The sequence below is a fragment of the Leucoraja erinacea genome, unplaced genomic scaffold, assembly GCF_028641065.1.
Source record: "Leucoraja erinacea ecotype New England unplaced genomic scaffold, Leri_hhj_1 Leri_51C, whole genome shotgun sequence".
In the NCBI taxonomy this organism is placed as follows: domain Eukaryota; kingdom Metazoa; phylum Chordata; class Chondrichthyes; order Rajiformes; family Rajidae; genus Leucoraja; species Leucoraja erinaceus.
The window spans coordinates 496,552-520,714 of NW_026576421.1; the positions used below are offsets into that span (position 1 = coordinate 496,552).

Genomic DNA, 24,163 nt, shown 5'->3' on the forward strand with positions numbered 1-24,163 from the left:
AGTCTGTTGGGGGCTGGTTTTATAAGTTGCCAGTAGCAGGCTTTGCCTTCACCACCTTCATATTCTGCTTCAGCTCTGAGCTGGTGGATGGTGCATGTGCCCTGCGAGAGCCGTAATCCGCTCAGGCTAAAAGCAGTCTGATTAATTCTTTAACCTCAACACAGGGTCAACGTCCCCATCTGCCACGCAGACTGTTTGATCGAAGGTCAGCTTGTCGTTTTTCCCCGTGTCTCGCCCACGTCTTCTTGCATTTACTTGGGCCATCCTAGACGGCACTGCTCCCCCTTGCTGAGTCAAACCATCGCAGCTGTCCTTGGCACGGGAGCCTCGAAGAGCTTGCAGATTCTTAAAGGCAGCGGAACAGTGAAGGTGATGGTTCAACAAAGCTGACTTATCAACCGGGACTTAAAAGTAAGAGCAACCAAGTCTTAACAAAACACAAAGTGCTGGAGAAACTCAGTGGGTCAGTCAGCTTCTGCAGAGGGAATGGACAGGCGACGTTTCAGGATGGGTCCCATCTTCAGAGTTGAGGAAGGAGGTTATGCTGGAACTGTGGACCATACTCGTTAGGCCACTTCACCAAAGATGGGATTGCATTGGAGAGAGGTGCAGAGGAGATTCACCAAGATATTGCCAGTAGAGAGAGAGATGACTGGACTGAGTTCAGAAACGTTTAATGGGGAAAGCCAGAGCAAATAGGAAAGACCTATTTCCTAATAGGGACCTATTCCCCTTAGCAGAAGGATCAACGTCTTCCAGGGCAGCCAGGATCCAATTAAAAACCAGAACTGCAAAGGTGATAATCTGTGGATGAGCGACATGTAAACTGGCATTAGGCAAATACAACCAGAATGTAGCTCGGAGAATGGTGTGGAAGTCATTCCTGGACCACTGCCACTAGTACTGAGGGAAATGGAAGCACTTCCACTGCCAGAGTCTTCCCATGAATTGGGCTGGGACCAGGATACATGCACATTGAATAGCCAGCATTTACATAGAGGGGAGACCATCACACAAACCAATCCATTGACTCCATCTACACCTCACGCTGCCTCGGCAAGGCCACAAGCAAAATCAAGGACCAGTCTCACCCCGGAAGCTCTCTCCTCTCCCCTTTCCCATCGGGCAAGTGCTACAGAAGTTTGAAAACGCACACCCCCAGATCCAGGGACGGTTTCTTCCCACTTAGCATGCAACTGAACCGTCCTATCACCAACTAGAGAGCAGTTCTGACCCCCCAACTACCTCATTGGAGACCTTTAAACGATCTTTATCTTGCACTGAACATTATAGCCTTTATCCTGTGGACGACTTGATTGTAATCATGTATAGTCTTTCTGCCGACTGGATAGTATGCAACAAAAAAGCTTTTTACTGTACCTCGGTACACATGACAAATAAACTATAAACTAAGTGTTATTTCAACCCATTTTTAAGTTATTCCTGACCTCCGAGGGATTTCCTAAGCTGAGAAACATCTGACTGGTTGCAGGATGAGAATTTAATATATCAGGCTCCTTCCCTCTATTTATTCTTGGAAAGATTTAACCTCGTTGCTTATTTTTATCAAACAATCCGATTTAATTTAATCCTCAAAGGATTTTCTCTGGCAATTGTTTGATTGGCAAATGCCCGCTTGCCTTCTGGGCTCAGAACATTAACGCCAAGGCTTTGAGCTGCTCCTGCAAAGACTGCAATTAGTTTCAGAATGTATTCCTCCACTTTTTTCTTTAACCCATTGGTGGGGTGTGAGCATTTACTGCTCATCCTTAAGCGAGTGTGGATAAATTTGCTGTGACAGGAGAGAACTTAATTGTCAGAGAGAGACAGCCTGGTGGCGCAGCGGTAGAGTTGTCTGTATGGAGTTTGTACGTTCCCTCTGTGACTGCGTGGGTTTTCTCCTGGTGCTCCGGTTTACTCCCACACTCCAATGATGTACAGGTTTGTAGGTTAATTGGCTTCTGTCAATTACAAATTGTCCCTAATGTGCTAATGTATGGGGTTACCACTGGTTGGTACGGACCCAGTGGGCCAAAGGGCCTGTTTCCATGCTGCATCTCTGAAGTCTAAAGTAAAGTCACACGCACCGGCAACAGAACAATGAAATTCTTACTTGCTACAGCTTTACATGCCCATTAATGCAATAACACAAATAAATATATCATAATCGGTCATATCATAAATTGATAAACAGTAAAATTCGGTAATCAGATCTTAATAGTGCGAAACCGATGTAAGTCAGGCATCCAAAACAAAGTGCATAGTTGAACATAGTTGCTGAGGTGTCGTGAAGCAGTGTTCAAGAGCCTGCTGGTTGCTTGGAAGAAGCTACTCTTGAACCTGGAGGTCACCGACTTCAGGTTCCTGTACCCGCTTTGCAATGGTAGCAGCGAGATGAGAGGTTGGTGAGGGTCTTTGATGATTAGCTGGATTTTTGAGGCTGCTCCTCCTGCATATCGATGATGGGGAGGTCAGGGCCCGTGATGGACTGATTAAAAAAATATTCAATTTATTTATGTGTGTGTTATACTGAAGATAGACACATAAAGCTGGAGTAACTCAGCGGGTCAGACAGCATCTCTGGAGAACATCCTCTGGTCCGAGGAAGTGTCTCGACCCGAAAAGTCACCCATTCCTTCTCTCCGGGGATGTTGCCCCGCTGAGTTACTCCAGCATTTTGTGTCTATCTTCGATTTAAACCAGCATCTCCAATTCTTTCCTACACATTTCATCCGCTATTAATTCCCTGGAACAACATAGAAACATAGAAAATAGGTGCAGGAGTAGGCCATTCGGCCCTTCGAGCCTGCACCGCCATTCAATATGATTGTGGCTGATCATCCAACTCAGTATCCTGTACCTGCCTTCTCTCCATACCCCCTGATCCCATTAGCCACAAGGGCCACATCTAACTCCCTCTTAAATATAGCAACAATCACTTTCTTAATGCTATTAATTGAAATATCTGCAGGAACACTTTCAGTGTCTTTTTAAATACTTCTACCTAGCTTTATCTTGTACTTTCTTTTTCCTTCTGTGCTAATCTTTTTGCCATGAATTGCTGTTTCCATATTCTTCCCAATCTCCTAAGGCTGTGTTTGGATAATTAGATGTGTTTCTTGAAGTCTGACACCGTCTTTAACGTTATAAATTAATGACTGAAGGACCTTCTTGCACATTGCACAGTATCAGTTCCACGTATTCTGTCTCCCACAGCATCTCAACTGACTGATCCCTTAACTTAATTTGCCAGCTCACTTTCATGCCCTTCTAGTTATGCTTTCTTAAGTTGTGTCTCCCTCAAACCGAATGTAAAATTCAGTGGACGTCAGGAAAGGCTTGGGCGTATAGATAAGATTTTAGTCTTGACTTAAAGGAGTCGATGGAGGGGGCAGTTTCGATGGGAAGGGGGATGCTGTTCCACAGTCTAGGAGCTGCAACCGCAAAGGCACGGCCGCCCCTAAGCTTATGCCTAGACCGCGGGATATTCAGCAGCCCCAAGTCGGCCCTTCTGAGGGACCTGGAGGTGGAGTGGTGGGTGAGAAGACTTTTAATGTAGGATGGGGCAAGCCCATTGAGGGCTTTGTAGACATACTTTAGTAAAGACTTTACTTAGTCTTTAGAGGTACAGTGTGGAAACAGGTCCTTTGGTCTGGCGCAGCGGTAGAGTTGCTGCCTCACAGCGCCAAAGACCCGGATTCAATCGCTGTCTCTCACTACTGGGGGACAGCAACATCACCTTCAGTCCCTGACTCCCGTCGCACGCTGTGTCATAGAGCTTAAGCATTCTAAATCTGCTTTGAACTGGGATTAAAACCTCCGCACCTCATCAACGTCCAGCTGTTCCAAAGTACATTTAATATTGAGATTTCCCTTCCCTCAGAGAGGGAGCTGGATGGAGTGGTGACTTTTACTTCAGATAAGCAACATGGAAACAGGCCCTTCGCCCCACCGAGTCCGCACTGACCAGCAAACACCCCATATACTTCTACCTATCCTACATGCAACGGACAATTTTAGAGTTTTATAGGTGCCATTTAACCTACAAACCTTTACATCTTTGGAGTTTGGGAGGACCCGGAGAAAACTCACGCGGTCACAGGGAGAACGTACAAACTCCATACAAATGGCACAGTGCGGCATTCCCTCAGTACTGCCCCTCACACTGTGCAATATTCACCTGCTCACCAGGATGTCTGGTGTATTTGATCCAACACAAAATGCTGGAGAAACTCAGTGGGTGGGACATGCAGCATCTCTGGTTAGAAGGAATGGGTGGCGTTTCAGGTCTATACCTTTCTTCTGAAGACCGTTCCTCTTCAGAAGAAGGGTCTCAACCCAAAAAGTCACCCATTCCTTCTATCCGTAGATGCTGATCAAGAAGAAACTGCAGATGCTGGAAAATCGAAGGTAGACAAAATTGCTGGAGAAACTCAGCGGGTGCGGCAGCATCTATGGAGCGAAGGATATAGGCCACGTTTCGGGCCGAAACCCTTCTTCAGCACTTTTGTCTAAGAAGGGTTTCCAGAGATGATGCCTGTCCCGCTGAGTTTCTCCCAGCATTTTGTGTCTATCTTCAGTGTAAAACCAGCATCTGCAGTTTGCACCTTCACTTGTTGTACATGAGTGCTTGCTGTACTGTGAGGCTTTCTCATTTCCTCATCAGTTAGTCAAGAAGTCCAGAGTGTTTTATTGCCATAAGTCCCAAAGTGGAACCATTACATTCTTACTTGCAGCAGCATAACAGATGTGACGGGAAGTACCCCTTTGGTTCCAAAGCCTTTAGATGTGCTCGCAGCCTTTTAGACTGTGCATGTCTTTGTGATCCAGTCGGCACAGATGTGTTCGCCACTTCAATCAGATTGCAAATCTATTTTTAGTCCTTGAGTACCTTAGCTGTAATTCTGAGCAGCAGTAGATCTAAAGCTCGATGCCTGGTCTGCTGAGATATTCCAGCATACTCACCAGAGCTGCAGTCACCACTGCCTTCTGCGTTACCTGCAACCCAGGGCTTGACTGCAGTTTTCTTAGTTTACACAAGTTCACTGCCTGACCCAGACACCACCTATGGAAGGCAGTTCCTTCTTCACAACCTACAGAACTACAATGGGATAACCAGAGAACCCAGAGAAAACATAGAAAATAGGTGCAGGAGTGGATGATCAGCCTGCACCGCCATTGAACATGGCGATCATCCAACTCAGGCTCGAAGGTGTCCGACTACCTTCTGTGGCAGAGATTACTCCTGTCGTGTAAAAAATGATTTTCCTATCCTGTCCCCTATGTTGTCTATAAGATCGGAGAAGGCAGGTACACAAGCCATGACATATTGGCGGTATGTGCCAAACTAATGCCTTCAGCTGACAATTTATGTGTCATGATCTAATCTCCCCTTCCTACACATGATCCATATCCCTCCATTCCCACCATATCCAAGTGCCAGTCTAAAAGCCTCTTATGGTATCACAAAGTGACAGCAAACAGGAAGAGTGGCAGCTGGTGGGCCCCACAGTGACCAAACACGTGCTGTTAGTGGCAGCGGTCTGAAGGGGCTACAACGTGAGCCACTTCAATGGTGGCGTGTGATGGGAAGAAGGGCGTGCTGGTGGACCTTACAATCCGGAGCAAACGGGGGGTGGTGTCGGCAGGTCTGTCCGTAGAGTCTGTTCTCACCTTGTCCATCATGGTGTGGTTTGGCTCAGCCACCAAGTACGACACCTGGAGGCTGCAGCGTATCGTCCGATCAGCAGAGAAGATTATTGGCTGCAACCTTCCCTCCATTGATAAACTGTACACTGCAAGGGCCTGGAAGTGAGCGGGCAAGATCATCTCTGACTCCTCTCACCCTGGCCACAAACTTTTTGAATCGCCTCCCTCTGGAAGGCGACTCCAGACTGTCAAAGCTGCCACAGCCAGACATAAAAACAGTTTTTATCCACAAGTAGTTGCTCTACTCAACAGCCAAAAATCTGTAGCCTGCCTTTGATCTGGTATTTTGTTGGTTCACATGCTTGATCAATGGTATTTTATCATGAATGTTTTATTATTATTAATGTTTAGTGTTTTCTGAGTCACTGTCACTGTATGTCATGTTGTTACTTGTGGGCGGAGCACCAAGGCAAATTCCTTGTATGTGAATACTTGGCCGATAAACTTAGTTACTTACAAACAAAACCGTTCTAAAAGGATCCATTAAAAGGAGGGTTTACTGTATAGCCTTTTCACTAGACTGGATAGCACGCAACAAAATAGCTTTTCGCTGCACCTTGGTACACGTGACATTAATAAATTTAATTAATCCAAACCCATGACATGGGCCATTCCAACCGTGGGCAGTGCCGTGCTCGAGGCTTAGTTAACGACTGCAATAACATTAACTTCAGGGACGTAGGCAGTCACGCTAAATAATTCACGGCACAGCTACCTGATCCACACCAGAGCAAAGGAGGTCCTAGATTGTAATTGCCTGAAGTGAGCCCATGAACTGGCTGCCCTCACTACAGCACCGTTCCTCCAACACTACTCTTGCAACACCCAGTCCTGGTCTATAATGTGGAGCAGGGATGTGTTTCAGCTACTCTGGTCCAAAAGGATCCCTTCTCCACTGCCCAGCTCCTTATGAGAGGGGCAGAACTGAGGGAGGACAGTGTAACACCAGGGTACTGGGTCTGTGGCTGTGTTATACTGGGGTATAGCACTGGTAGGTACGGGTCTGTGGCTGTATGAAGCAGTCGAGATGTACTGGTGGGGACGGGTCAGTCACTGTATAAAAGCAGGGTCACATCTGTTGCCATAGACATTCTTGCCATAGAGGGAGTACAGAGAAGGTTCACCAGACTGACTCCTGGGATGTCAGGACTTTCATATGAAGAAAGACTGGATAGACTCGGCTTGTACTCGCTAGAATTTAGAAGATTGAGGGGGGGATCTTATAGAAACTTACAAAATTTCTTAAGGGGTTGGACATGCTAGATGCAGGAAGATTGTTCCCGATGTTGGGGAAGTCCAGGACAAGGGGCCACACACAGTTTAAGGATAAGGGGGAAGTCTTTTAGGAAAACATTTTTCACACAGAGAGTGGTGAATCTGTGGAATTGTCTGCCACAGAAGGTAGTTGAGGCCATAGTTTGTTGGCTATATTTAAGAGGGAGTTAGATGTGGTCCTTGTGGCTAAAGGGATCAGGGGGTATGGAGAGAAGGCAGGTACAGGATACTGAGTTGGATGATCAGTCATGATCATATTGAATGGCGGTGCAGGCTCGAAGGGCCGAATGGCCTCTACTCCTGCACCTATTTTCTATGTTGCTGTATGAGTTGGGGCACTGTACTGGTGGGCACATGTTTCACATCACTGGGGTACAATAGCAGTGGGGTAAGGTCTGTCGCTGTGGCATGGCCCAGTACTGACAGGGACAGACCTGTTGCTGTATAACACCAGGGTACAGTACCAGTAGGGATTCCATGTTAGTGCAACACGCAGTGGTATGATATGTGATGCATTCAAAGCTGCCGGTACTTGTGCCATTTTACCTGCAGGAGGTTGATGTTAAATTGCGGGGGGAAAAAATCAATACAAAACAGACATTATGTAAAGCTAATTTTTGTCAAATTGATAGTTTATTGCAGGGAGAATGCCACCAGAACACATGTATACACGGGTAATCATCAGTAGAAATTCCCCTGCACTTGCATGAGAGGGGCTCGGAGTTTAAATGACAGGCAGTCTGTGGGTTAGCCCAGTTATACCGCCCACCTCACAGGGTATTTCTACCACTTTCTGTTTTATTTCAGAGCGATACAAGGTTTACTGGGTTGGAACGAGTTGTGGAACGGAGTTAAAACACATGGAATAGGAGTAAGTCATTCAGCATTTTCAATAGTTTTTCTACAAGTTTAGGGCTGAGCTGTAAAGCATGAAAACAGGCCCTTTGGCCAAACTGGTCCATGTTGGCATTCTGGGCAAAGTACCGTTTGCCTGCATGTGGTTTGTATCCCTTTAAACTCTCCCATCCATATATCTTTTGAACGGTCTAACTTAAGTGCTTAGTATTCGGGATGAAGTGTGCCCACACTGATCTCAATCACCCGTATACCAGTTCCATCCAACACACAAGAGGGGCAATTTACAGATGCCAAATAACCTACAAAACCAGCAAGTCTTTGGAATGTGGGAGGAAAGTGTTCCCGGAGGCAACCCACAAGGTCACAGGGAGAACATACAAACTCTGTACAGAATCAAACCCGGGTCTCTGGTGCTGCAATTCTACCGCTGTGCCACTGCGTAATTGTCATCGCTTCTGTAGCCTCTTCTGGCAGCTCTTTTCAGACACATAGAAACATAGAAAATAGGTGCAGGAGGAGGCCATTCGGCCCTTCGAGCCTGCACCACCATTCATCGTGATCATGGCTGATCGCCCCCAATCAATAACCCGTGCCTGCCTTCTGCCCAAATCCCTTGACTCCACTAGCCCCCTAGAGCTCTATCTAACTCTCTCTTAAATCCATCCAGTGACTTGGCCTCCACTGCCCTCTGTGGCAGGGAATTCCATAAATTCACAACTCTCTGGGTGAAAAAGGTTTTTCTCACCTCAGTCTAAAATGACCTCCCCTTTCTTCTAAGACTGTGTGTGGCCCCTGGTTCTGGACTCGCCCAACATTGGGAACATTTTTCCTGCATCTAGCTTGTCCATCCTTTTTATAATTTTATATGTTTCTATAAGACCCCCCTCCCCCCCCCCTCATCCTTCTAAACTCCAGTAAATACAAGCCTAGTCTTTTCAATCTTTCCTCATATGACAGTCCCGCCATCCCAGGGATCAATCTGGTGAACCTACCTCAATCACAATATGGACTAGCCCTTTCTACAGCCACACTATTTCCCTCCCCACTCGCTTTTCCCCTTAAAAACCAGCAACAGGAAGAGACCATGCAGCCTCCTTAACCAGGAATCAATCTCTCGGTTTTGAATATATACTGAACCTCCACAACCTTGTCGGGTTGTGACTTTCCGTTCATCCCAGACGCTGATGACTGGACCACACTTCATAGACTGCAGCAATCCCCAATGGAACGTCCCCTTGTTCTGTTGAGCCCTCTGAGAATTGTTTAAAATATCTCAACGTCATCTAAATGTCACCTTTCATCCTTCCCAACTTTTAAGAACACAGACCCAGCCTACAGAAGCTCTCATTAGATAAAACAACAGTGCCAGGCCCAGTCTAATGAATCCTTGCCGCACTCCCTCAATAGCAACCATGTCTTTTGAGTTTTGTTTAGAGATACAGCGTGGAAATAGGCCCTTCGGCCCACTATGCCTGTGCTGACCAACAATCACTTGTACACTAGCACTATCCTACACACTGGGAACAATTTACAGAAGCCAATTAACCTACAAACCTGCACATCTTTGGGATGTGGGAGGAAACCCGAACACCTGAGGGACTAGCCACACGATCACAGGGAGAACGTGCAAACTCCGTACAGACAGCACCCGTAGTTAGGATCGAACCCGGGTCTCTGGCGCTACAAGGCAGTAATGCAGTGCCGCCCACACAGATTTGAGACATTGAGGACTGAAACATTGAGGGGGAACTTCATCTCACGAGTATTTTGGAAGCGAGCAGTGGAGGCAGAGGTAGATGGAACAGAACAGCAAGCTCCAGGGGACCGAGCCGTGCATGAAACAGATCTGAGCCCCAGTGAATGTTGACTGATCATTCATGCAGGACATGGGGAACGCAAAAAAACGGCATCATTCTATGCAAGTTTGCAACCTGTGCACGCACACTCCTGCAGGAATGCAAGCCAAGGAAGTGAACTGTACACAAAGTACACAAGTCAAAATGCATGCAGAAGGTTCGACAGTCTTTTTTTTTTAATTGCTGTAATAGACTTTAGTTTCGCCCACGTATCTGGGGAGGTCAGCAGTGCTGGAGCCCTTGGGGGAGAGGGGGGTAATCTCCTATGTGGGACTCTGGTTGTAACCAACCCACAAGATGTGGGATGTTTAGCAGGAAGTTTGGACAGAGTCCAGGTTGGGGTCAGATAGGATTAGGAATTGGCCAACTGTCCAGATACAACCTTCAACACAGTCTCTCTACCCGACCCCCCCCTCCTCCTCCCCCCCCCCCCCCCCCCTTCCCTCCCAACCACAGTCTCTCACCACCTGCCCACGCCACAGATTGAAAGGGATTAGCGGGAGCCCGGTAGGGCCAGGCCGACGTGGAGTGTGAAGACCACCCTGCCGGCGAACCTGTCCCGTTCGTCCTTGTTCTTCACGTTCGAGGCATGCACTTTGCACTCCACCCTAATGTCCACGTTGTTTGTGATGTTCAGGAACTTCACGGCTACCACCGGCTGCGTGTAGTTCACCTGACAATAGACAATAGACAATAGGTGCACGAGTAGAGGCCATTCAGCCCTTCGAGCCAGCACCGCCATTCAATGTGATCATGGCTGATCATCCACAATCAGTACCCTGTTCCTGCCTTCTCCCCATATCCCCTGACTTTCTCTCTCGCTATCTTTAAGAGCACTATCTAGCTCTCTCTTGAAAGAATTCTCTCCAGAGAATCGGCCTCCACTGAGGCAGAGAATTCCACAGACTCACCACTCTCTGTGAGAAAAAGTGTTTCCTCGTCTCCGTTCTAAATGGCTTACTGCTTATTCTTAAGCTGTGTGTGTGTGTGGCCCCTGGTTCTGGACTCCCCCAACATTGGGAACATGTTTCCTGCCTCTAGCATGTCCAAGCCCTTAACAATCTTATATGTTTCAATGAGATCCCCTCACATCCCCTCTCATCCTCCATACCCCCTGATCCCTTTAGCCACAAGGGCCGCATCTAACTCCCTCTTAAATATAGCCAATGAACTGTGGCCTCAACTACCTTCTGTGGCAGAGAATTCAACAGATTCACCACTCTCTGTGTGTGAAAAATGTTTTCCTCATCTCGGTCCCCCTTATCCTTAAACTGTGTGGCCCCTTATTCTGGACTTCCCCAACATCGGGAACAATCTTCCTGCATCTGGCCTGTCCAACCCCTGAAGAATTTTGTAAGTTTCTATAAGATCCCCCCTCAATCTTCTAAATTCTAGCGAGTACAAGCCCAGTCTATCCAATACCCTCCAGCCCCTACTCCCCTCCCAGTATCTGCAACACACTACATCCCTCCCCCATCTCCAAATCCCTTTGCCTGGGCATCCCTATATGTCGTTGTAACCCCCTCTATCCCCTACACCCCGCCATAACTCCAGCCATTAGACCATCCCAATATCGTTGCAAGTCCCACTGGCCTCTATACCTTTCCCCTCTCAACACGAGACAAAAATGCTGGAGAAACTCAGCAGGTGCGGCAGCATCTATGGAGCGAAGGAAATAGGCAACCTTTTCGGGCCGAAACCCAAAGGAAATTTTCGGGCCGAAACCCAAAGGAAATAGGCAACGTTTCGGGCCGAAACCCGAAGGAAATAGGCAACGTTTCGTGCCGAAAGGAAATAGGCAACGTTTCGGCCGAAACCCAAAGGAAATAGGCAACGTTTCGGGTCGAAACCCAAAGGAAATAGGCAACGTTTCGGGCCGAAACCCAAAGGAAATAGGCAACGTTTCGGGCCGAAACCCAAAGGAAATAGGCAACGTTTCGTGCCGAAACCCAAAGGAAATAGGCAACGTTTCGGGCCGAAACCCAAAGGAAATAGGCAACGTTTCGGGCCGAAACCCAAAGGAAATAGGCAACGTTTCGGGCCGAAACCCAAAGGGTTTCGGGCTGAAACGTTGCCTATTTCCTTCGCTCCATAGATACTGCTGCACCCGCTGAGTTTCTCCAGCACTTTTCTCTACCTTCGAATTTCCAGCACCTGCAGTTCCTTCTCGAACATCCCCACCTCAACACTTGTCTATCTTTACCCTCCACCCCTCCCCATCCACCCAACTCCAGCCCCTCCACCCAACCAATTCGCCACCCAACTGCGGTCCGCGCACCGTGGCATGCCGGGAATGTCGCGGCCAATGTCTCGTCACTCACGTGCGCCTTCTTCCCGTAGTACGGGAAGTACATCAGGTCCAACGTTGCGTTGGGGGGGAAGTAACGCAGCTCCTGAACTTTGCCCACGTCTCCATCCTGGATGTGGGGGGCCAAAACAAAAAGGGGTGACGTTTAACTGACCTGACAGAATAACCAACCTTCAATGCATGTATTGGGAGAAGAGAGCTTGGAATTGTGGCAAGAGATACACATGTCCAACAAGGGATGGCCCAACATGGACCACAACATAGAAAATAGTTGCAGGAGTAGGCCATTCAGCCCTTCGAGCCTGCTCCTGTACCTGCCTTCTCTCCATACCCCCTGATCCCTTTAGCCACAAGGGCCACATCTAACTCCCTCTTAAATATAGCCAATGAACTGTGTGGCCTCAACTACCTTCTGTGGCAGAGAATTCCACAGATTCACCACTCTCTGTGTGAAAAATGTTTTTCTCATCTCGGTCCTAAAAGACTTCTCCCTTATTCTTAAACTGTGTGTGTGGCCCCTGGTTCTGGACTTCCCCAACATCGGGAACATGTTTCCTGCCTCTAGCGTGTCCAAATCCAGAGTAACATAGACATAGAAACATAAAAAATAGGTGCAGGAGTAGAGGCCATTCGGCCCTTCGAGCCTGCACCACCATTCAATGTGATCATGGCTAATTATCCAACTCAGTATCCTGTACCTGCCTTCTCTCCATACCCCCTGATCCCTTTAGTCACAAGGGCCACATCTAACTCCCTCTTAAATATAGCCAACGGACTGTGGCCTCAACTACCTTCTGTGGCAGAGAATTCCACAGATTCACCACTCTCTGTGTGTAAAAAAAAATGTTTTCCTCATCTCTGTCCTAAAAGATTTCCCCTTTATCCTTAAACTGTGTGACCCCTTTCATCAGCATGGTGTTGGCAGCCGGAGCCTGCAATCTACAACCTTTACTGTTCTATTGACCAGCCAGGCTAGCTACATTCCATCCTGGAAACTTGCAACACATCGTACCCATTCCTTCTGGTGAAGCCTCACCTCCTGCAGCAGTGCGGCAGGTGGAAAGAGGCGGAATTCAAGCAGAGGTGGTTAACAGCATGGGCGTACTAAGGAAACGGCCAATGTAACAATGCAGGTGACCCACTAACCTTGCTGCTGCATGACACGTATGGAGTCATAGCTGCTCCTGGAAGGAACCCGATGATCTGCAAGGGGAAAGGAGACATGTATTATCATTCTATGACGCATCTTGGTACCCAAAAGGTTCAAGTCAAGTCACATTCACATATATTGCTAATGTAGAGAAGGCAGGTACGGGATACTGAGTTGGATGATCAGCCATGATCATATCGAATGGCGGTGCAGGCTCGAAGGGCCGAATGGCCTACTCCTGCACCTATTTTCTATGTTTCTATGTTTAAGGGCTTGGACACGCTAGAGGCAGGGAACATGTTCCCGATGTTGGGGGAGTCCAGAACCAGGGGCCACACACACACACAGTTTAAGAATAAGGAGTAAGCCGTTTAGAACAGAGACGAGGAAACACTTTTTCTCACAGAGAGTGGTGAGTCTGTGGAATTCTCTGCCTCAGAGGGCGGTGGAGGCCGGTTCTCTGGATGCTAGATCTCAAGAGAGAGCTAGATAGGGCTCTTAAAGATAGCGGAGTCAGGGGAGAAGGCAGGAACGGGGTACTGATTGGAGATGATCAGCCGTGATCACAGTGAATGGCGGTGCTGGCTCGAAGGGCCGAATGGCCTCTACTCCTGCACCTATTGGGGGGGAAAATAAAAACAGCTAGCGGCTGACCCACCCTGTTCATCTTGACAAGGATGCAGGGCTTGCCGTCTCCGTAGCCGTAAGTCCTGTCCTCCAGGCCCGAGCACTGGCCCAGCGAGGTGCGGTTGAACTGGCAGGATCGTTTGGGCGTGTTCCTCACGTCGCCGCTGTCCTCCTGTGGGTGGTAGCCCCCAGGCTTGCACCGGTCGTTGATCGACAATTGCACGCTGTCGTTGTACGCTGTGGGGGGGGGGGAACGAGAGATGAGTGAGGGAGGTTCTACTGCAGTTGTACAGGGTCTTGGTGAGACCACACCTGGAGTATTGCGTACAGTTTTGGTCTCCTAATCTGAGGAAAGACATTCTTACCATAGAGGGAGTACAGAGAAGGTTCGCCAGACTGATTCCTGGGATGTCAGGACTTTCATATGAAGAAAGACTGGATAGACTCGGCTTGTACTCGCTAGAATTTAGAAGATTGAGGGGGGATCTTATAGAAACGTACAAAATGTACAAAGGGGTTGGACAGGCTAGATGCAGGAAGATTGTTCCCGATGTTGGGGAAGTCCAGAACAAGGGGCCACACAGTTTAAGGATAAGGGGGAAATCTTTTTGGGACTGAGATGAGGAAAACATTTTTTTTCACACACAGAGAGTGGTGAATCTGTGGAATTCTCTGCCACAGAAGGTAGTTGAGGCCACAGTTCATTGGCTATATTTAAGAGGGAGTTAGATGTGGTCCTTGTGGCTAAAGGGATCAGGGGGTATGGAGAGAAGGCAGGGATGGGATATTGAAGGTACACTAAAATGCTGGAGAAACTCAGTGGGTGCAGCAGCATCTATGGAGCGAAGGAAATGGGTGACGTTTCGGGCCGAAACCCTTCTTCAGACTGATGGGATACTGAGTTGGATGATCAGCCATGATCATATTGAATGGCGAATGGTGCAGGCTCGAAGGGCCGAATGGCCTCTACTCCTGCACCTATTGCCTATGTTTCTATGAGCGAGTGGGGAAGCGAGGGGGGGGGGGGGGGGCAACACGTTCTCCTGCGCGTCTACTTACAGTCCAGGTACATGTTGAGGGCGTTGACATAGTTCTGCCAGGAGGCTCTCTGCGACACGTTGAAACCCACCACCAGGCTGTCAGCTCTTGGCCGGATCATCAAACCTAGAGGTGGAGAGAGGGAGAGAGACGGACAATTCTCCAGCACCCATGTCACAACATTCACCCATCATCAGGGCCTTTACAGACACCACCCATGCTTACTTGCTGTCACACTCGACGCGACTGGCCGGTAGTGACTGACTCGCCACAGTCGCGCGCATCATCAGCCGTCTGGAGCGCGTGACACCATTTGTGTTAAAAGTGTTTCCTCGTCTCCGTTCTAAATGGCTTACTCCTTATTCTTAAACTGTGTGTGTGTGGCCCCTGGTTCTGGACTCCCCCAACATCGGGAACATGTTTCCAGCCTCTAGCGCAGTGGTTCCCAACGTGGGGCGTACACCCCACAGGGGGGCAATTTGATTTTTAAGGGGGGCAATTGTATTTCTTTTTTTTTTACAATTTTTTAGTAATTTCTTGCTCAGAACTTTAACTGTCTTTTGTTTATTTCATTTTTCATTTTCATCGATGCCATGCTCTTTTGCAGCTTGTTTAAACCAAGGTATTGGCGTTTTAAGCTTCTTCAGCTGAAACGGAGTTCACTTTTTAAATGATAAGAATTATATATCACCACATGGAAGGGTGCATCAGGATTTTAGAGGTGATTAGGTGGGGCATGGTTGGGAACCACTGCTCTAGCGTGTCCAAACCCTTAATAATCTTATATGTTTCAATGAGAAACCCTCTCATCCTTCTAAACTCCAGAGTGTACAAGCCCACAGCCGCTCCATTCTCTCAACATATGACAGTCCCGCCATCCCGGGAATTAACCTTGTAAACCTACGCTGGGCTCCCTCAATAGCAAGAATGTCCATCCTCAAATTAGGGGACCAAAACGGCACACAATACTCCAGGTGTGGTCTCACCAGGGCACCTCTCACCTGGGTTGGTAATTCTGTCCTGGTACTTTGGGCTGTAGTCGTTCAGCAACTCCAGCATCACCCACATTGTCAGGCTGAAGAGTCCCGCTAGGAAGGTGTAGAACACCACATAGAACAGCAGGATGAGAGCTGTGAAGACAAGCACATCACTGGCACAGGTTAGACACAAGGAACTGCAGGTAGACACAAAAAACATAGAAACATAGACAATAGGTGCAGGAGTAGAGGCCATTTGGCCCTTCGAGCCTGCATCGCCATTCAATGTGATCATGGCTGATCATCCAACTCGGTATCCCATCCCTGCCTTCTCTCCATACCCCCTGATCCCTTTAGCCACATCTAACTCCCTCTTAAATATAGCCAATGAACTGTGTGGCCTCAACTACCCTCTGTGGCAGAGAGTTCCAGAGATTCACCACTCTCTGTGTGAAAAATGTTTTTCTCATCTAGGTCCTAAAAGACTTCCCCCTTATCCTTAAGCTGTGACCCCTTGTTCTGGACTTCCCCAACATCTGGAACAATCTTCCTGCATCTAGCCTGTCCAACCCCTTAAGAATTTTGTAAGTTTCTATAAGATCCCCCCTCAATCTTCTAAATTCTAGCGACTACAAGCCCAGTTTATCCAATACCCTCCAGCCCGATCTCCCCTCCCAGTATCTGCAACACACTACATCCCTCCCCATCTCCAAATCCCTTTGCCTGGGCATCCCTATATGTCTCTGTAACCCCCTCTATCCCCTACACCCCGTCATAACTAGCAAGTACAAGCCGAGTCTATCCAATCTTTCTTCATATGAAAGTCCTGCCATCCCAGGAATCAGTCTGGTGAACCTTCTCTGTACTCCCTCTATGGCAATAATGTCTTTCCTCAGGTTTGGAGACCAAAACTGTACACAATACTCCAGGTGTGGTCTCACCAAGACCCTGTACAACTGCAGTAGAATCTCCCTGCTCCTGGACTCAAAAGTTGGAGTAACTCAGCGGGACGGGCAGCGTCTCTGGAGAGAAGGAATGGGTGACGTTTCGGGTCGAGACCCTTCCAACTGCAGATGCTGGTTAATACACAGAAGGACACAAAATGCTGGAGCATCTCAGCGGGTCAGGCAGCATCCTTGGAGAACATGGATACATTCATACAACCCCTTCGGCCCAGCTTGCCCACACCGACCAACATACCCCATCTACACTAGCCTCGCCTGTCTGCGATTAGCCCATATCCCTCTAAACCTGTCCTACCCACGGACCGGTCTTAATGTTTTTAATTGTACCAGCCTCAACTATCTCCTCTGGCAGCTCATTCCATACACCTACCACCCTTGGTGTAAATCATCCCGCTCCCCTCACCTAAAACCTATGTCCTCTGGTTATCGATTCCCTTACTCTGGGTAAAAGACTCGCTGCATTTACCCTCTCTATATTTACCCTATCTATGGACCTTGTCCATATCCACCAAGTTGGTATGTTGTGTAGGAAGGAACTGCAGATGCTGTTTAAACCGAAGATAGACACAAAATGCTGGAGTAACAGCGGGACAGGCAGGGTCTCTGGAGAGAAGGAATGGGTGACGTTTCGGGTCGAGACCCTTCCAACTGCAGATGCTGGTTAATACACAGAACGACACAAAATGCTGGAGCATCTCAGCGGGTCAGGCAGCATCCTTGGCGAACATGGATCCAGGGTCTCTGGAGAGAAGGAATGGGTGACGTTTTGGGTCCTTCGCACCTGAAGGAGGAATCCACACATTCCTTCTCTCCAGAGCTGCTGCCTGTCCCAATAAGTTACTCCAGCTTTTTGTGTCTAAGTTGGAACAGGCTAACTGGGCCCACCACATGCCCTGCCATTCACCTCTGTTGTCTTTCCCCAACCTGTTGGCATGGGATCCATTACATCCACCTGAGGGCAGGTAGCTGTAACCGATACACCTGGCGGCTGAAACGCGATAGCAAGCAGGTCTGAGGTAGCAGACTCGATTTCCATCTCACGTCAGTCATGTCTACCACGGCCAGATCCATTTCCCCTGCTGCTTGTTGACCTGGGATACAATCCTCAGTGAACTCCTACAATATGAACCCACCAGAGGATAAGATTCACCCCGTGCCAGAGACACCGCTCCGCTAACATTATTAACGCAAGAACAATCTAGCTACCTGGAACACAGTCGCAAACAATCCCAAACAAAAATAGGCCAGCGCAGAGCAGTGGAGAGATCGCTGGGAGGGAGGGAGCTGTTCATTGGCTATTATTCCGGCGGCTGTCACTCTACTCAACAACTCAATCACCACCCCCCCCCCCCCCCCCTGGACACTTATTTTTTTTTTTATTCAAATCGTTTGCTATGTCGCTCTTCAAGGGAGATGCTAAATGCATTTCGTTGTCTCTGTACTGTACACTGACAATGACAATTAAAATTGAATCTGAATCTGAATCTGAATCTGAGCTGGGAATGCCATAGGTGTTTAAGAAGGAACTGCAGATGCTGGAAAATCGAAAGTACACAAAAAAGCTGGAGAAACTCAGCGGGTGCAGCAGCATCTATGGAGCAAAGGAAAAAGGCAACGTTTCGTGCCGAAACCCTTCGCCATCGGTGTGTTGCTTTGAAGAGCATGATATCTCATTGAGGGTGGATCTTATAGAAACGTACAAAATTCTTGAGGGGTTGGGCAGGCTAGATGCTGGAAGATTCTTCCCGATGTTGGGGAAGTCCAGAACAAGGGATCACACAGTTTAAGGATAAGGGGAAAGTCTTTTAGGACCGAGATGAGAAAAACATTTTTTTTCCACACAGAGAGTGGTGAATCTGTGGAATTCTCTGCCACAGAAGGTAGTTGAGGCCACACAGTTCATTGGCTATATTTAAGAGGGAGTTAGATGTGGCCCTTGTGGCTAAAGGGATCAGGGGGTATGGAGAGAAGGCAGGTACAGGATACTGAGTTGGATGATCAGCCATGATCATATTGAATGGCGAATGGTGCAGGCTCGAAGGGCCGAATGGCCTCTACTCCTGCACCTATTGTCTATGTTTCTATGTATCTATATATAATTATAAGAGGTATAGATGGAGTAGACAGTCAGAACATCTCTCTCCCCCCCCCCCACCCTCCACTAGAGGGCAGAGCTACAAGGTGAGAGGAGGCAGAGAATTCCACAGACTCACAACTCTCTGCGTGAGAAAAAGTGTTTCCTCGTCTCCCTTCCGAGAATGATTAGAAACTAACTAAATAACAGCAGGAGGAGTTATTTTTTTTGCAGAGAGAGGGACCAAGGTAACGAATGCAGAGCCAGGAGGTGGAGGGAAAACTAGAAAAACAACAAAAGTATCTGTACACGTAGGAAAAATGTTCCCAATGTTGGGCGAGTCCAGAACCAGGGGCCACACACACAGTCTTAGAATAAAGGGGGGAGGTCATTTAAGACTGAGGCGAGAAAAAACTTTTTCGCCCAGAGAGTTTTGTGAATTTGTGGAATTCCCTGCCACAGAGGGCAGTGGAGGCCAAGTCACTGGATGGATTTAAGAGAGAGTTAGATAGAGCTCTAGGGGCTAGTGGAGTCAAGGGATATGGGGAGAAGGCAGGCACGGGTTATTGATTGAGGACGATCAGCCATGATCACAATGAATGGCGGTGCTGACTCGAAGGGCTGAATGGCCTCCTCCTGCACCTATTTTCTATGTTTCTATGTTCTTGAGAGGAATAGTATTTTACCCAGTAGGGAAATTAAGAACCAGACCTTGGGGGGGAGAGGAGGGGGGGGGGGGGGGGGGGTTTTGGTGGGATGGGGAGGGGGGGGGGAGGTTAATAGAAAACTAAAGGACAACATTTTTTTAACCCAAGGGGTGGTGGGTGTATGGAACGAGCTGCCAGAGGCGGTGATTGAGGCAGGTACTATTACAGTGCCCAACAGCATTTGGACAGGTATATGGGTAGGACAGGTCTAGAGGGATGATAAATACAATAGGCGCAGGAGTAGAGGCCATTCGGCCTCTCGAGCCAGCACCGCCATTCAATGTGATCATGGCTGATCATCCCCAGTCAGTACCCCGTTCCTGCCTTCTCCCCCCCATATCCCCTGACTCCGCTATCTTTAAGAGCCCTATCTAGCTCTCTCTTGAAAGCATCCAGAGAACCGGCTTCCACCGCCCTCCGAGACAGAGAATTCCACAGACTCGCCACTCTCTGTGTGAGAAAAAGTGTTTCCTCGTCTCCGTTCTAAATGGCCGACCCCTTATTCTTAAACTGTGTGTGTGTGTGTGTGTGGCCCCTGGTTCTGGACTCCCCCAACATCGGGGAACATGTTTCCTGCCTCTAGCGTGTCCAAACCCTTAACAATGTGCCCTCAACAAATTCAGACAGGTGTGTTGGTAGCATGTGGGTCAGCATGGGTAGATTGGATCAAAGGACCTACTTGTTTAAGAAGGAACTGCAGATGCTGGAAAAATCGAAGGTGGACAAAAATGCTGGAGAAACTCAGCGGGTCAGGCAGCACCTCTGGGGCGAGACCCTTGTAAAGGCATTGTAGAGGGGGGATTGGAGAAGAAAGCTGAAAAGGAGGAAGGGGGGGGGGGGGGTCAAGGCGGGAAGGGCATTCCAAGGTATGTGGAGGAAGAATTTTAAGGCTTGCGGAGGGAGAAATGGCTCGATCTTGCGCGGAGCTAGCATCGCGTGGAGGGGCCGAATGGCGCCGAGCTATTGAACATGACTCACCCCAGCTGCTGCCCGTCCGGCCCAGGAACTCCTGTGTCCTGGAATTCCACACAAACTCCTTCCATTCATCGATCACCTGTCCGCACGACCTCTTGTCGCTCGGAGCCATCTTCACCACCACTGGAGTTGGGGAACAAACGGCGGAGATGCAGGTTGGAGAAGTGCCCCACCATCCCTGTCCCTCCCCCCCCCCTCTCCCCCTCTCCCCCTCCCCTCCTCCCCTCCCCTCTCCTCCCCCCCCTCCCCCCACCTCCTCTCCCCTCCCTCTCTCTCCCCACCTCTCCCTCTCCCCCCCCCCTCCCTCTCCTCCCCTCCCCTCTCCTCCCCCCCCCATTCCCCCCTCCCCTCCCTCCCCCCCCCCCCCTCCCGCCCCCCCTCCTCCCCCTCCCCACCTCTCCTCTCCCCTCCTCTCCTCCTCCTCTCCCCTCCCTCCCCTCCTCTCCCCTCTCCCCTCCTCTCCCCTCCTCTCCTCTCCTCTCCTCTCCTCTCCTCTCCTCTCCTCCCCTCCTCTCCTCCGCTCACTTTCCTTCTCCTCCCTCTCCCCACCTCTCCTCTCCTCTCCTCTCCTCTCCCCACCTCTCCTCTCCTCTCCCCTCTCCTCTCCTCTCCCTCCCTCTCTCCTCTCCTCTCCTCTCCTCCTCTCCTCCCCCCTCCTCCTCTCTCCTCTCCTCTCCTCCCCTCCCCTCCTCTCTTCTCCTCTCCTCTCCGCCCTCTCCTCTCACCTCTCCTCTCCTCTCCTCTCCTCTCCTCTCCTCTCCTCTCCTCTCCTCTCTCTCCCCCTCTCCTCCTCCTCCTCTCTCCTCTCCTCTCCTCTCCTCTCCTCTCCTCTCCTCCTCCCCGCTCATCCCCTCCTCTCCTCTCCTCTCCTCTCCCCACCTCTCCTCTCCTCTCCTCTCCCTCTCCTCCCTCTCCTCTCCCCACCTCCTCTCCTCCTCTCCTCTCCTCTCCCCCCGCCCCTCTCCTCTCCTCTCCTCTCCCCCTCCTCCCTCTCCCCTCCTCCTCCTCTCCTCTCCTCTCCCCACCTCTCCTCTCCTCTCCTCTCCTCTCCTCTCCCTCTCCCGACACCCAGGCACTCCGGACTGACCTAGTCCCCTCCCTCACTGTGAGCTCCTGGCACAGACCGAGCGCTTTATAGACAATCCTCGCTCGACTTAATACAAATCCATGCTCCACCCCCTCCTCATTAATATTACAGCATGGCTAACTCTGGTCAAACCTGCAGGGCTAAAATAAAACGCCCAACATGTCCCACTCGGATGGCATTTAGTTTAAATTACCATTAGAGTGTGAAGAAGGGTCTCACTAGACCTACCACCCTCAGTATGGGCAGATTGGGTCAAATGATCTACTTGTTCAAGAAGGAACTGCAGATGCTGGAAAATCGAAGGTAGACAAAAAAAATGCTGGAGAAACTCAGCGGGTGAGGCAGCATCTATAGAGTATATAAGAGTTACCCCTCAGGGTTACTATTACATCTCCCCCCCCTCACCTTAACAATAGACAATAGGTGCAGGAGCAGGCCATTCGGCCCTTCGAGCCAGCACCGCCATTCAATGTGATCATGGCTGATCATCCCCAATCAGTACCCCGTTCCTGCCTTCTCCCCATATCCCCTGACTCCGCTATTTTTAAGAGCCCTATCTAGTTCTCTCTTGAAAGCATCCAGAGAACCTGCCTCCACCACCCTCTGAGGCAGAGAATTCCACAGACTCACCACTCTCTGTGTGAAAAAGTGTTTCTTCGTCTCCGTTCTAAATGGCCTTACCCCTGAGTGTGGCCCCTGGTTCTGGACTCCCCCAACATCAGGAACATGTTTCCTGCCTCTAGCGTGTCCAAACCCTTAACAATCTCATATATGTTTCAATGTAATGTCTTTGCATATAAAATTATGAGAGGAATAGATCAGGTAAATACAGGGTGATAAGGTCATAGGGATAGGTTAGAATTGGGCCATTCAGTCCATCAAGTCTACTGTGCCATTCAATCATGGCTGATCTATCTGCCCCTCCTAACCCTATTCTCCTGCCTTCTCCCAATAACCTCTGATACCTGTACTAGTTCAGAATATCTATCTCTGCCTTAAAAATATCCACTGATAGTTTTTTGCCCAGAGGAGAGGAATCGAGAACCAGGTTAAGGTGAGGGGGGGAAAGATTTAATAGGAACCTTAGGGGTAACTCTTATATACTGAGGGTGGTAGGTGTATGGAACAAGCTGCCAGAGGAGGCAGTTGAGCTGTCCAAGGTGGGACTAGTGTAGATGGGGCATGTTGGTCAGCATGGACAAGTTGGGCTGAAGGGCCTGTTTCCATCATGTATGACCCTAATCAAGAACCTATCAATGACTTGAGGCCTCCACCGCCATCTGTGGCAATGAATTCCACAGATTCACCACCCTCTGGCTAAAGAAATTCCTCCTCGTCTCCTTTCTAAGGTTGCGTTTTATAATTTGAGATCCCAAAGATGCCAGTTACTCGGAGTTTTGTTGCCTACCTTTTTTGACGTTTGCCATTTTTTAAAAGCTAAAGCCCAGATCGCACATTAATTGTGCGTTCAACGATACCGCAGCTGCTGTGTCCGACCAGGCTCTCTGTCTGTCTGTTTGCCCGAAGTTCCCTCAGCTTAGGCCCAGCCTGCCCGCCCCCAATGTTGTGTTGTGGAGATGGAAGGAGAGTTGGAAACTGCGCTCTTTGGAAATTGTGTGGCAATGTGGAAGGATCGTGGAAGTCACCGTAGCAACGGGTTACTGAGGTTTGGCCCGCTGAGGTCACTGAGCAAATGGTCACCATTGTGATGCCTCAGAGGAGATTGGGAGATTTTAAACATGGCCGCACACGCCAGATTGACTGAAGAAGGGTCCCGGCTCGAGACTTGGCCCGTCTATTCCCCTCCACGGCCACGAATGCTGCCAGACCCGCTGAATTCCCGCCAGCACTTTGTGTGTTTTGCCCGAGATTCCAGCATCCGCAGTTCCTTGTGTCTCTGCAGGATACAATTCAGACCATTATCCGATGAATGGCAACATGCAGAGTGGCCCAGTACAGAAACAGGCCCAACCTGCCCATTCTGACCACGCTAGAGGCAGGAAACGTATTCCCCGATGTTGGGGGGTGTCCAGAACCAGGGACCACACACACACACAGATTAAGAATAAGGAGTAAGCCATTTACCACGGAGACGAGGAAACACTTTTTCTCACAGAGAGTTGTGAGTCTATTTTCCCTTAAGAATTTTGTACGTTTCTATAAGATCCCCCCCTCAATCTTCTAAACTCTAGCGAGTACAAGCCGAGTCTATCCAGTCTTTCTTCATATGAAAGTCCTGACGTCCCAGGAATCTGGTCTGGTGAACCTTCTCTGTACTCCCTCTACGGCAAGAATGTCTTTGGCAAGGGAGATGGAGAGGGCGGTGGAGGCGGGTTCTCTGGATGCTTTCACTTTGAGAATAAGGAATAAGCCATTTAGAACGGAGACGAGGAAACACTTTTTCTCACAGAGAGTGGTGAGTCTGTGGAATTCTCTGCCTCAGGGAGCGGTGGAGGCCAGTTCTCTGGATGCTTTCAAGAGAGAGCAAGATAGGGCTCTTAAAGATAGCGGAGTCAGGGGATATGGAGAGAAGGCAGGAACGGGGTACTGATTGGGG

The 24,163-nt window shown here is 49.2% G+C and overlaps 1 protein-coding gene across 2 annotated transcripts; it reads right to left on the reverse strand.

The window, feature by feature from the left end:
* Positions 1-10,145: 10,145 nt before the first annotated feature.
* Positions 10,146-23,217, reverse strand: LOC129694010 (sodium/potassium-transporting ATPase subunit beta-2-like). Of its 2 annotated transcripts, none has more exons than XM_055630734.1 (8): positions 23,015-23,217; positions 20,523-20,642; positions 15,823-15,951; positions 14,843-14,947; positions 13,815-14,020; positions 13,153-13,209; positions 12,020-12,115; positions 10,146-10,371 (listed from the first exon to the last, which is right to left on the reverse strand). In XM_055630734.1, exons 1-8 carry the CDS (start codon positions 23,031-23,033, stop codon positions 10,192-10,194), a joined length of 912 nt encoding a protein of 303 aa, XP_055486709.1. In that variant the 5' UTR covers positions 23,034-23,217; the 3' UTR covers positions 10,146-10,191. The 2 variants fall into 2 exon arrangements, with proteins under 2 accessions (XP_055486709.1, XP_055486710.1); XM_055630735.1 differs by lacking the exon at positions 23,015-23,217 and adding an exon at positions 21,607-21,679.
* Positions 23,218-24,163: the final 946 nt, after the last annotated feature.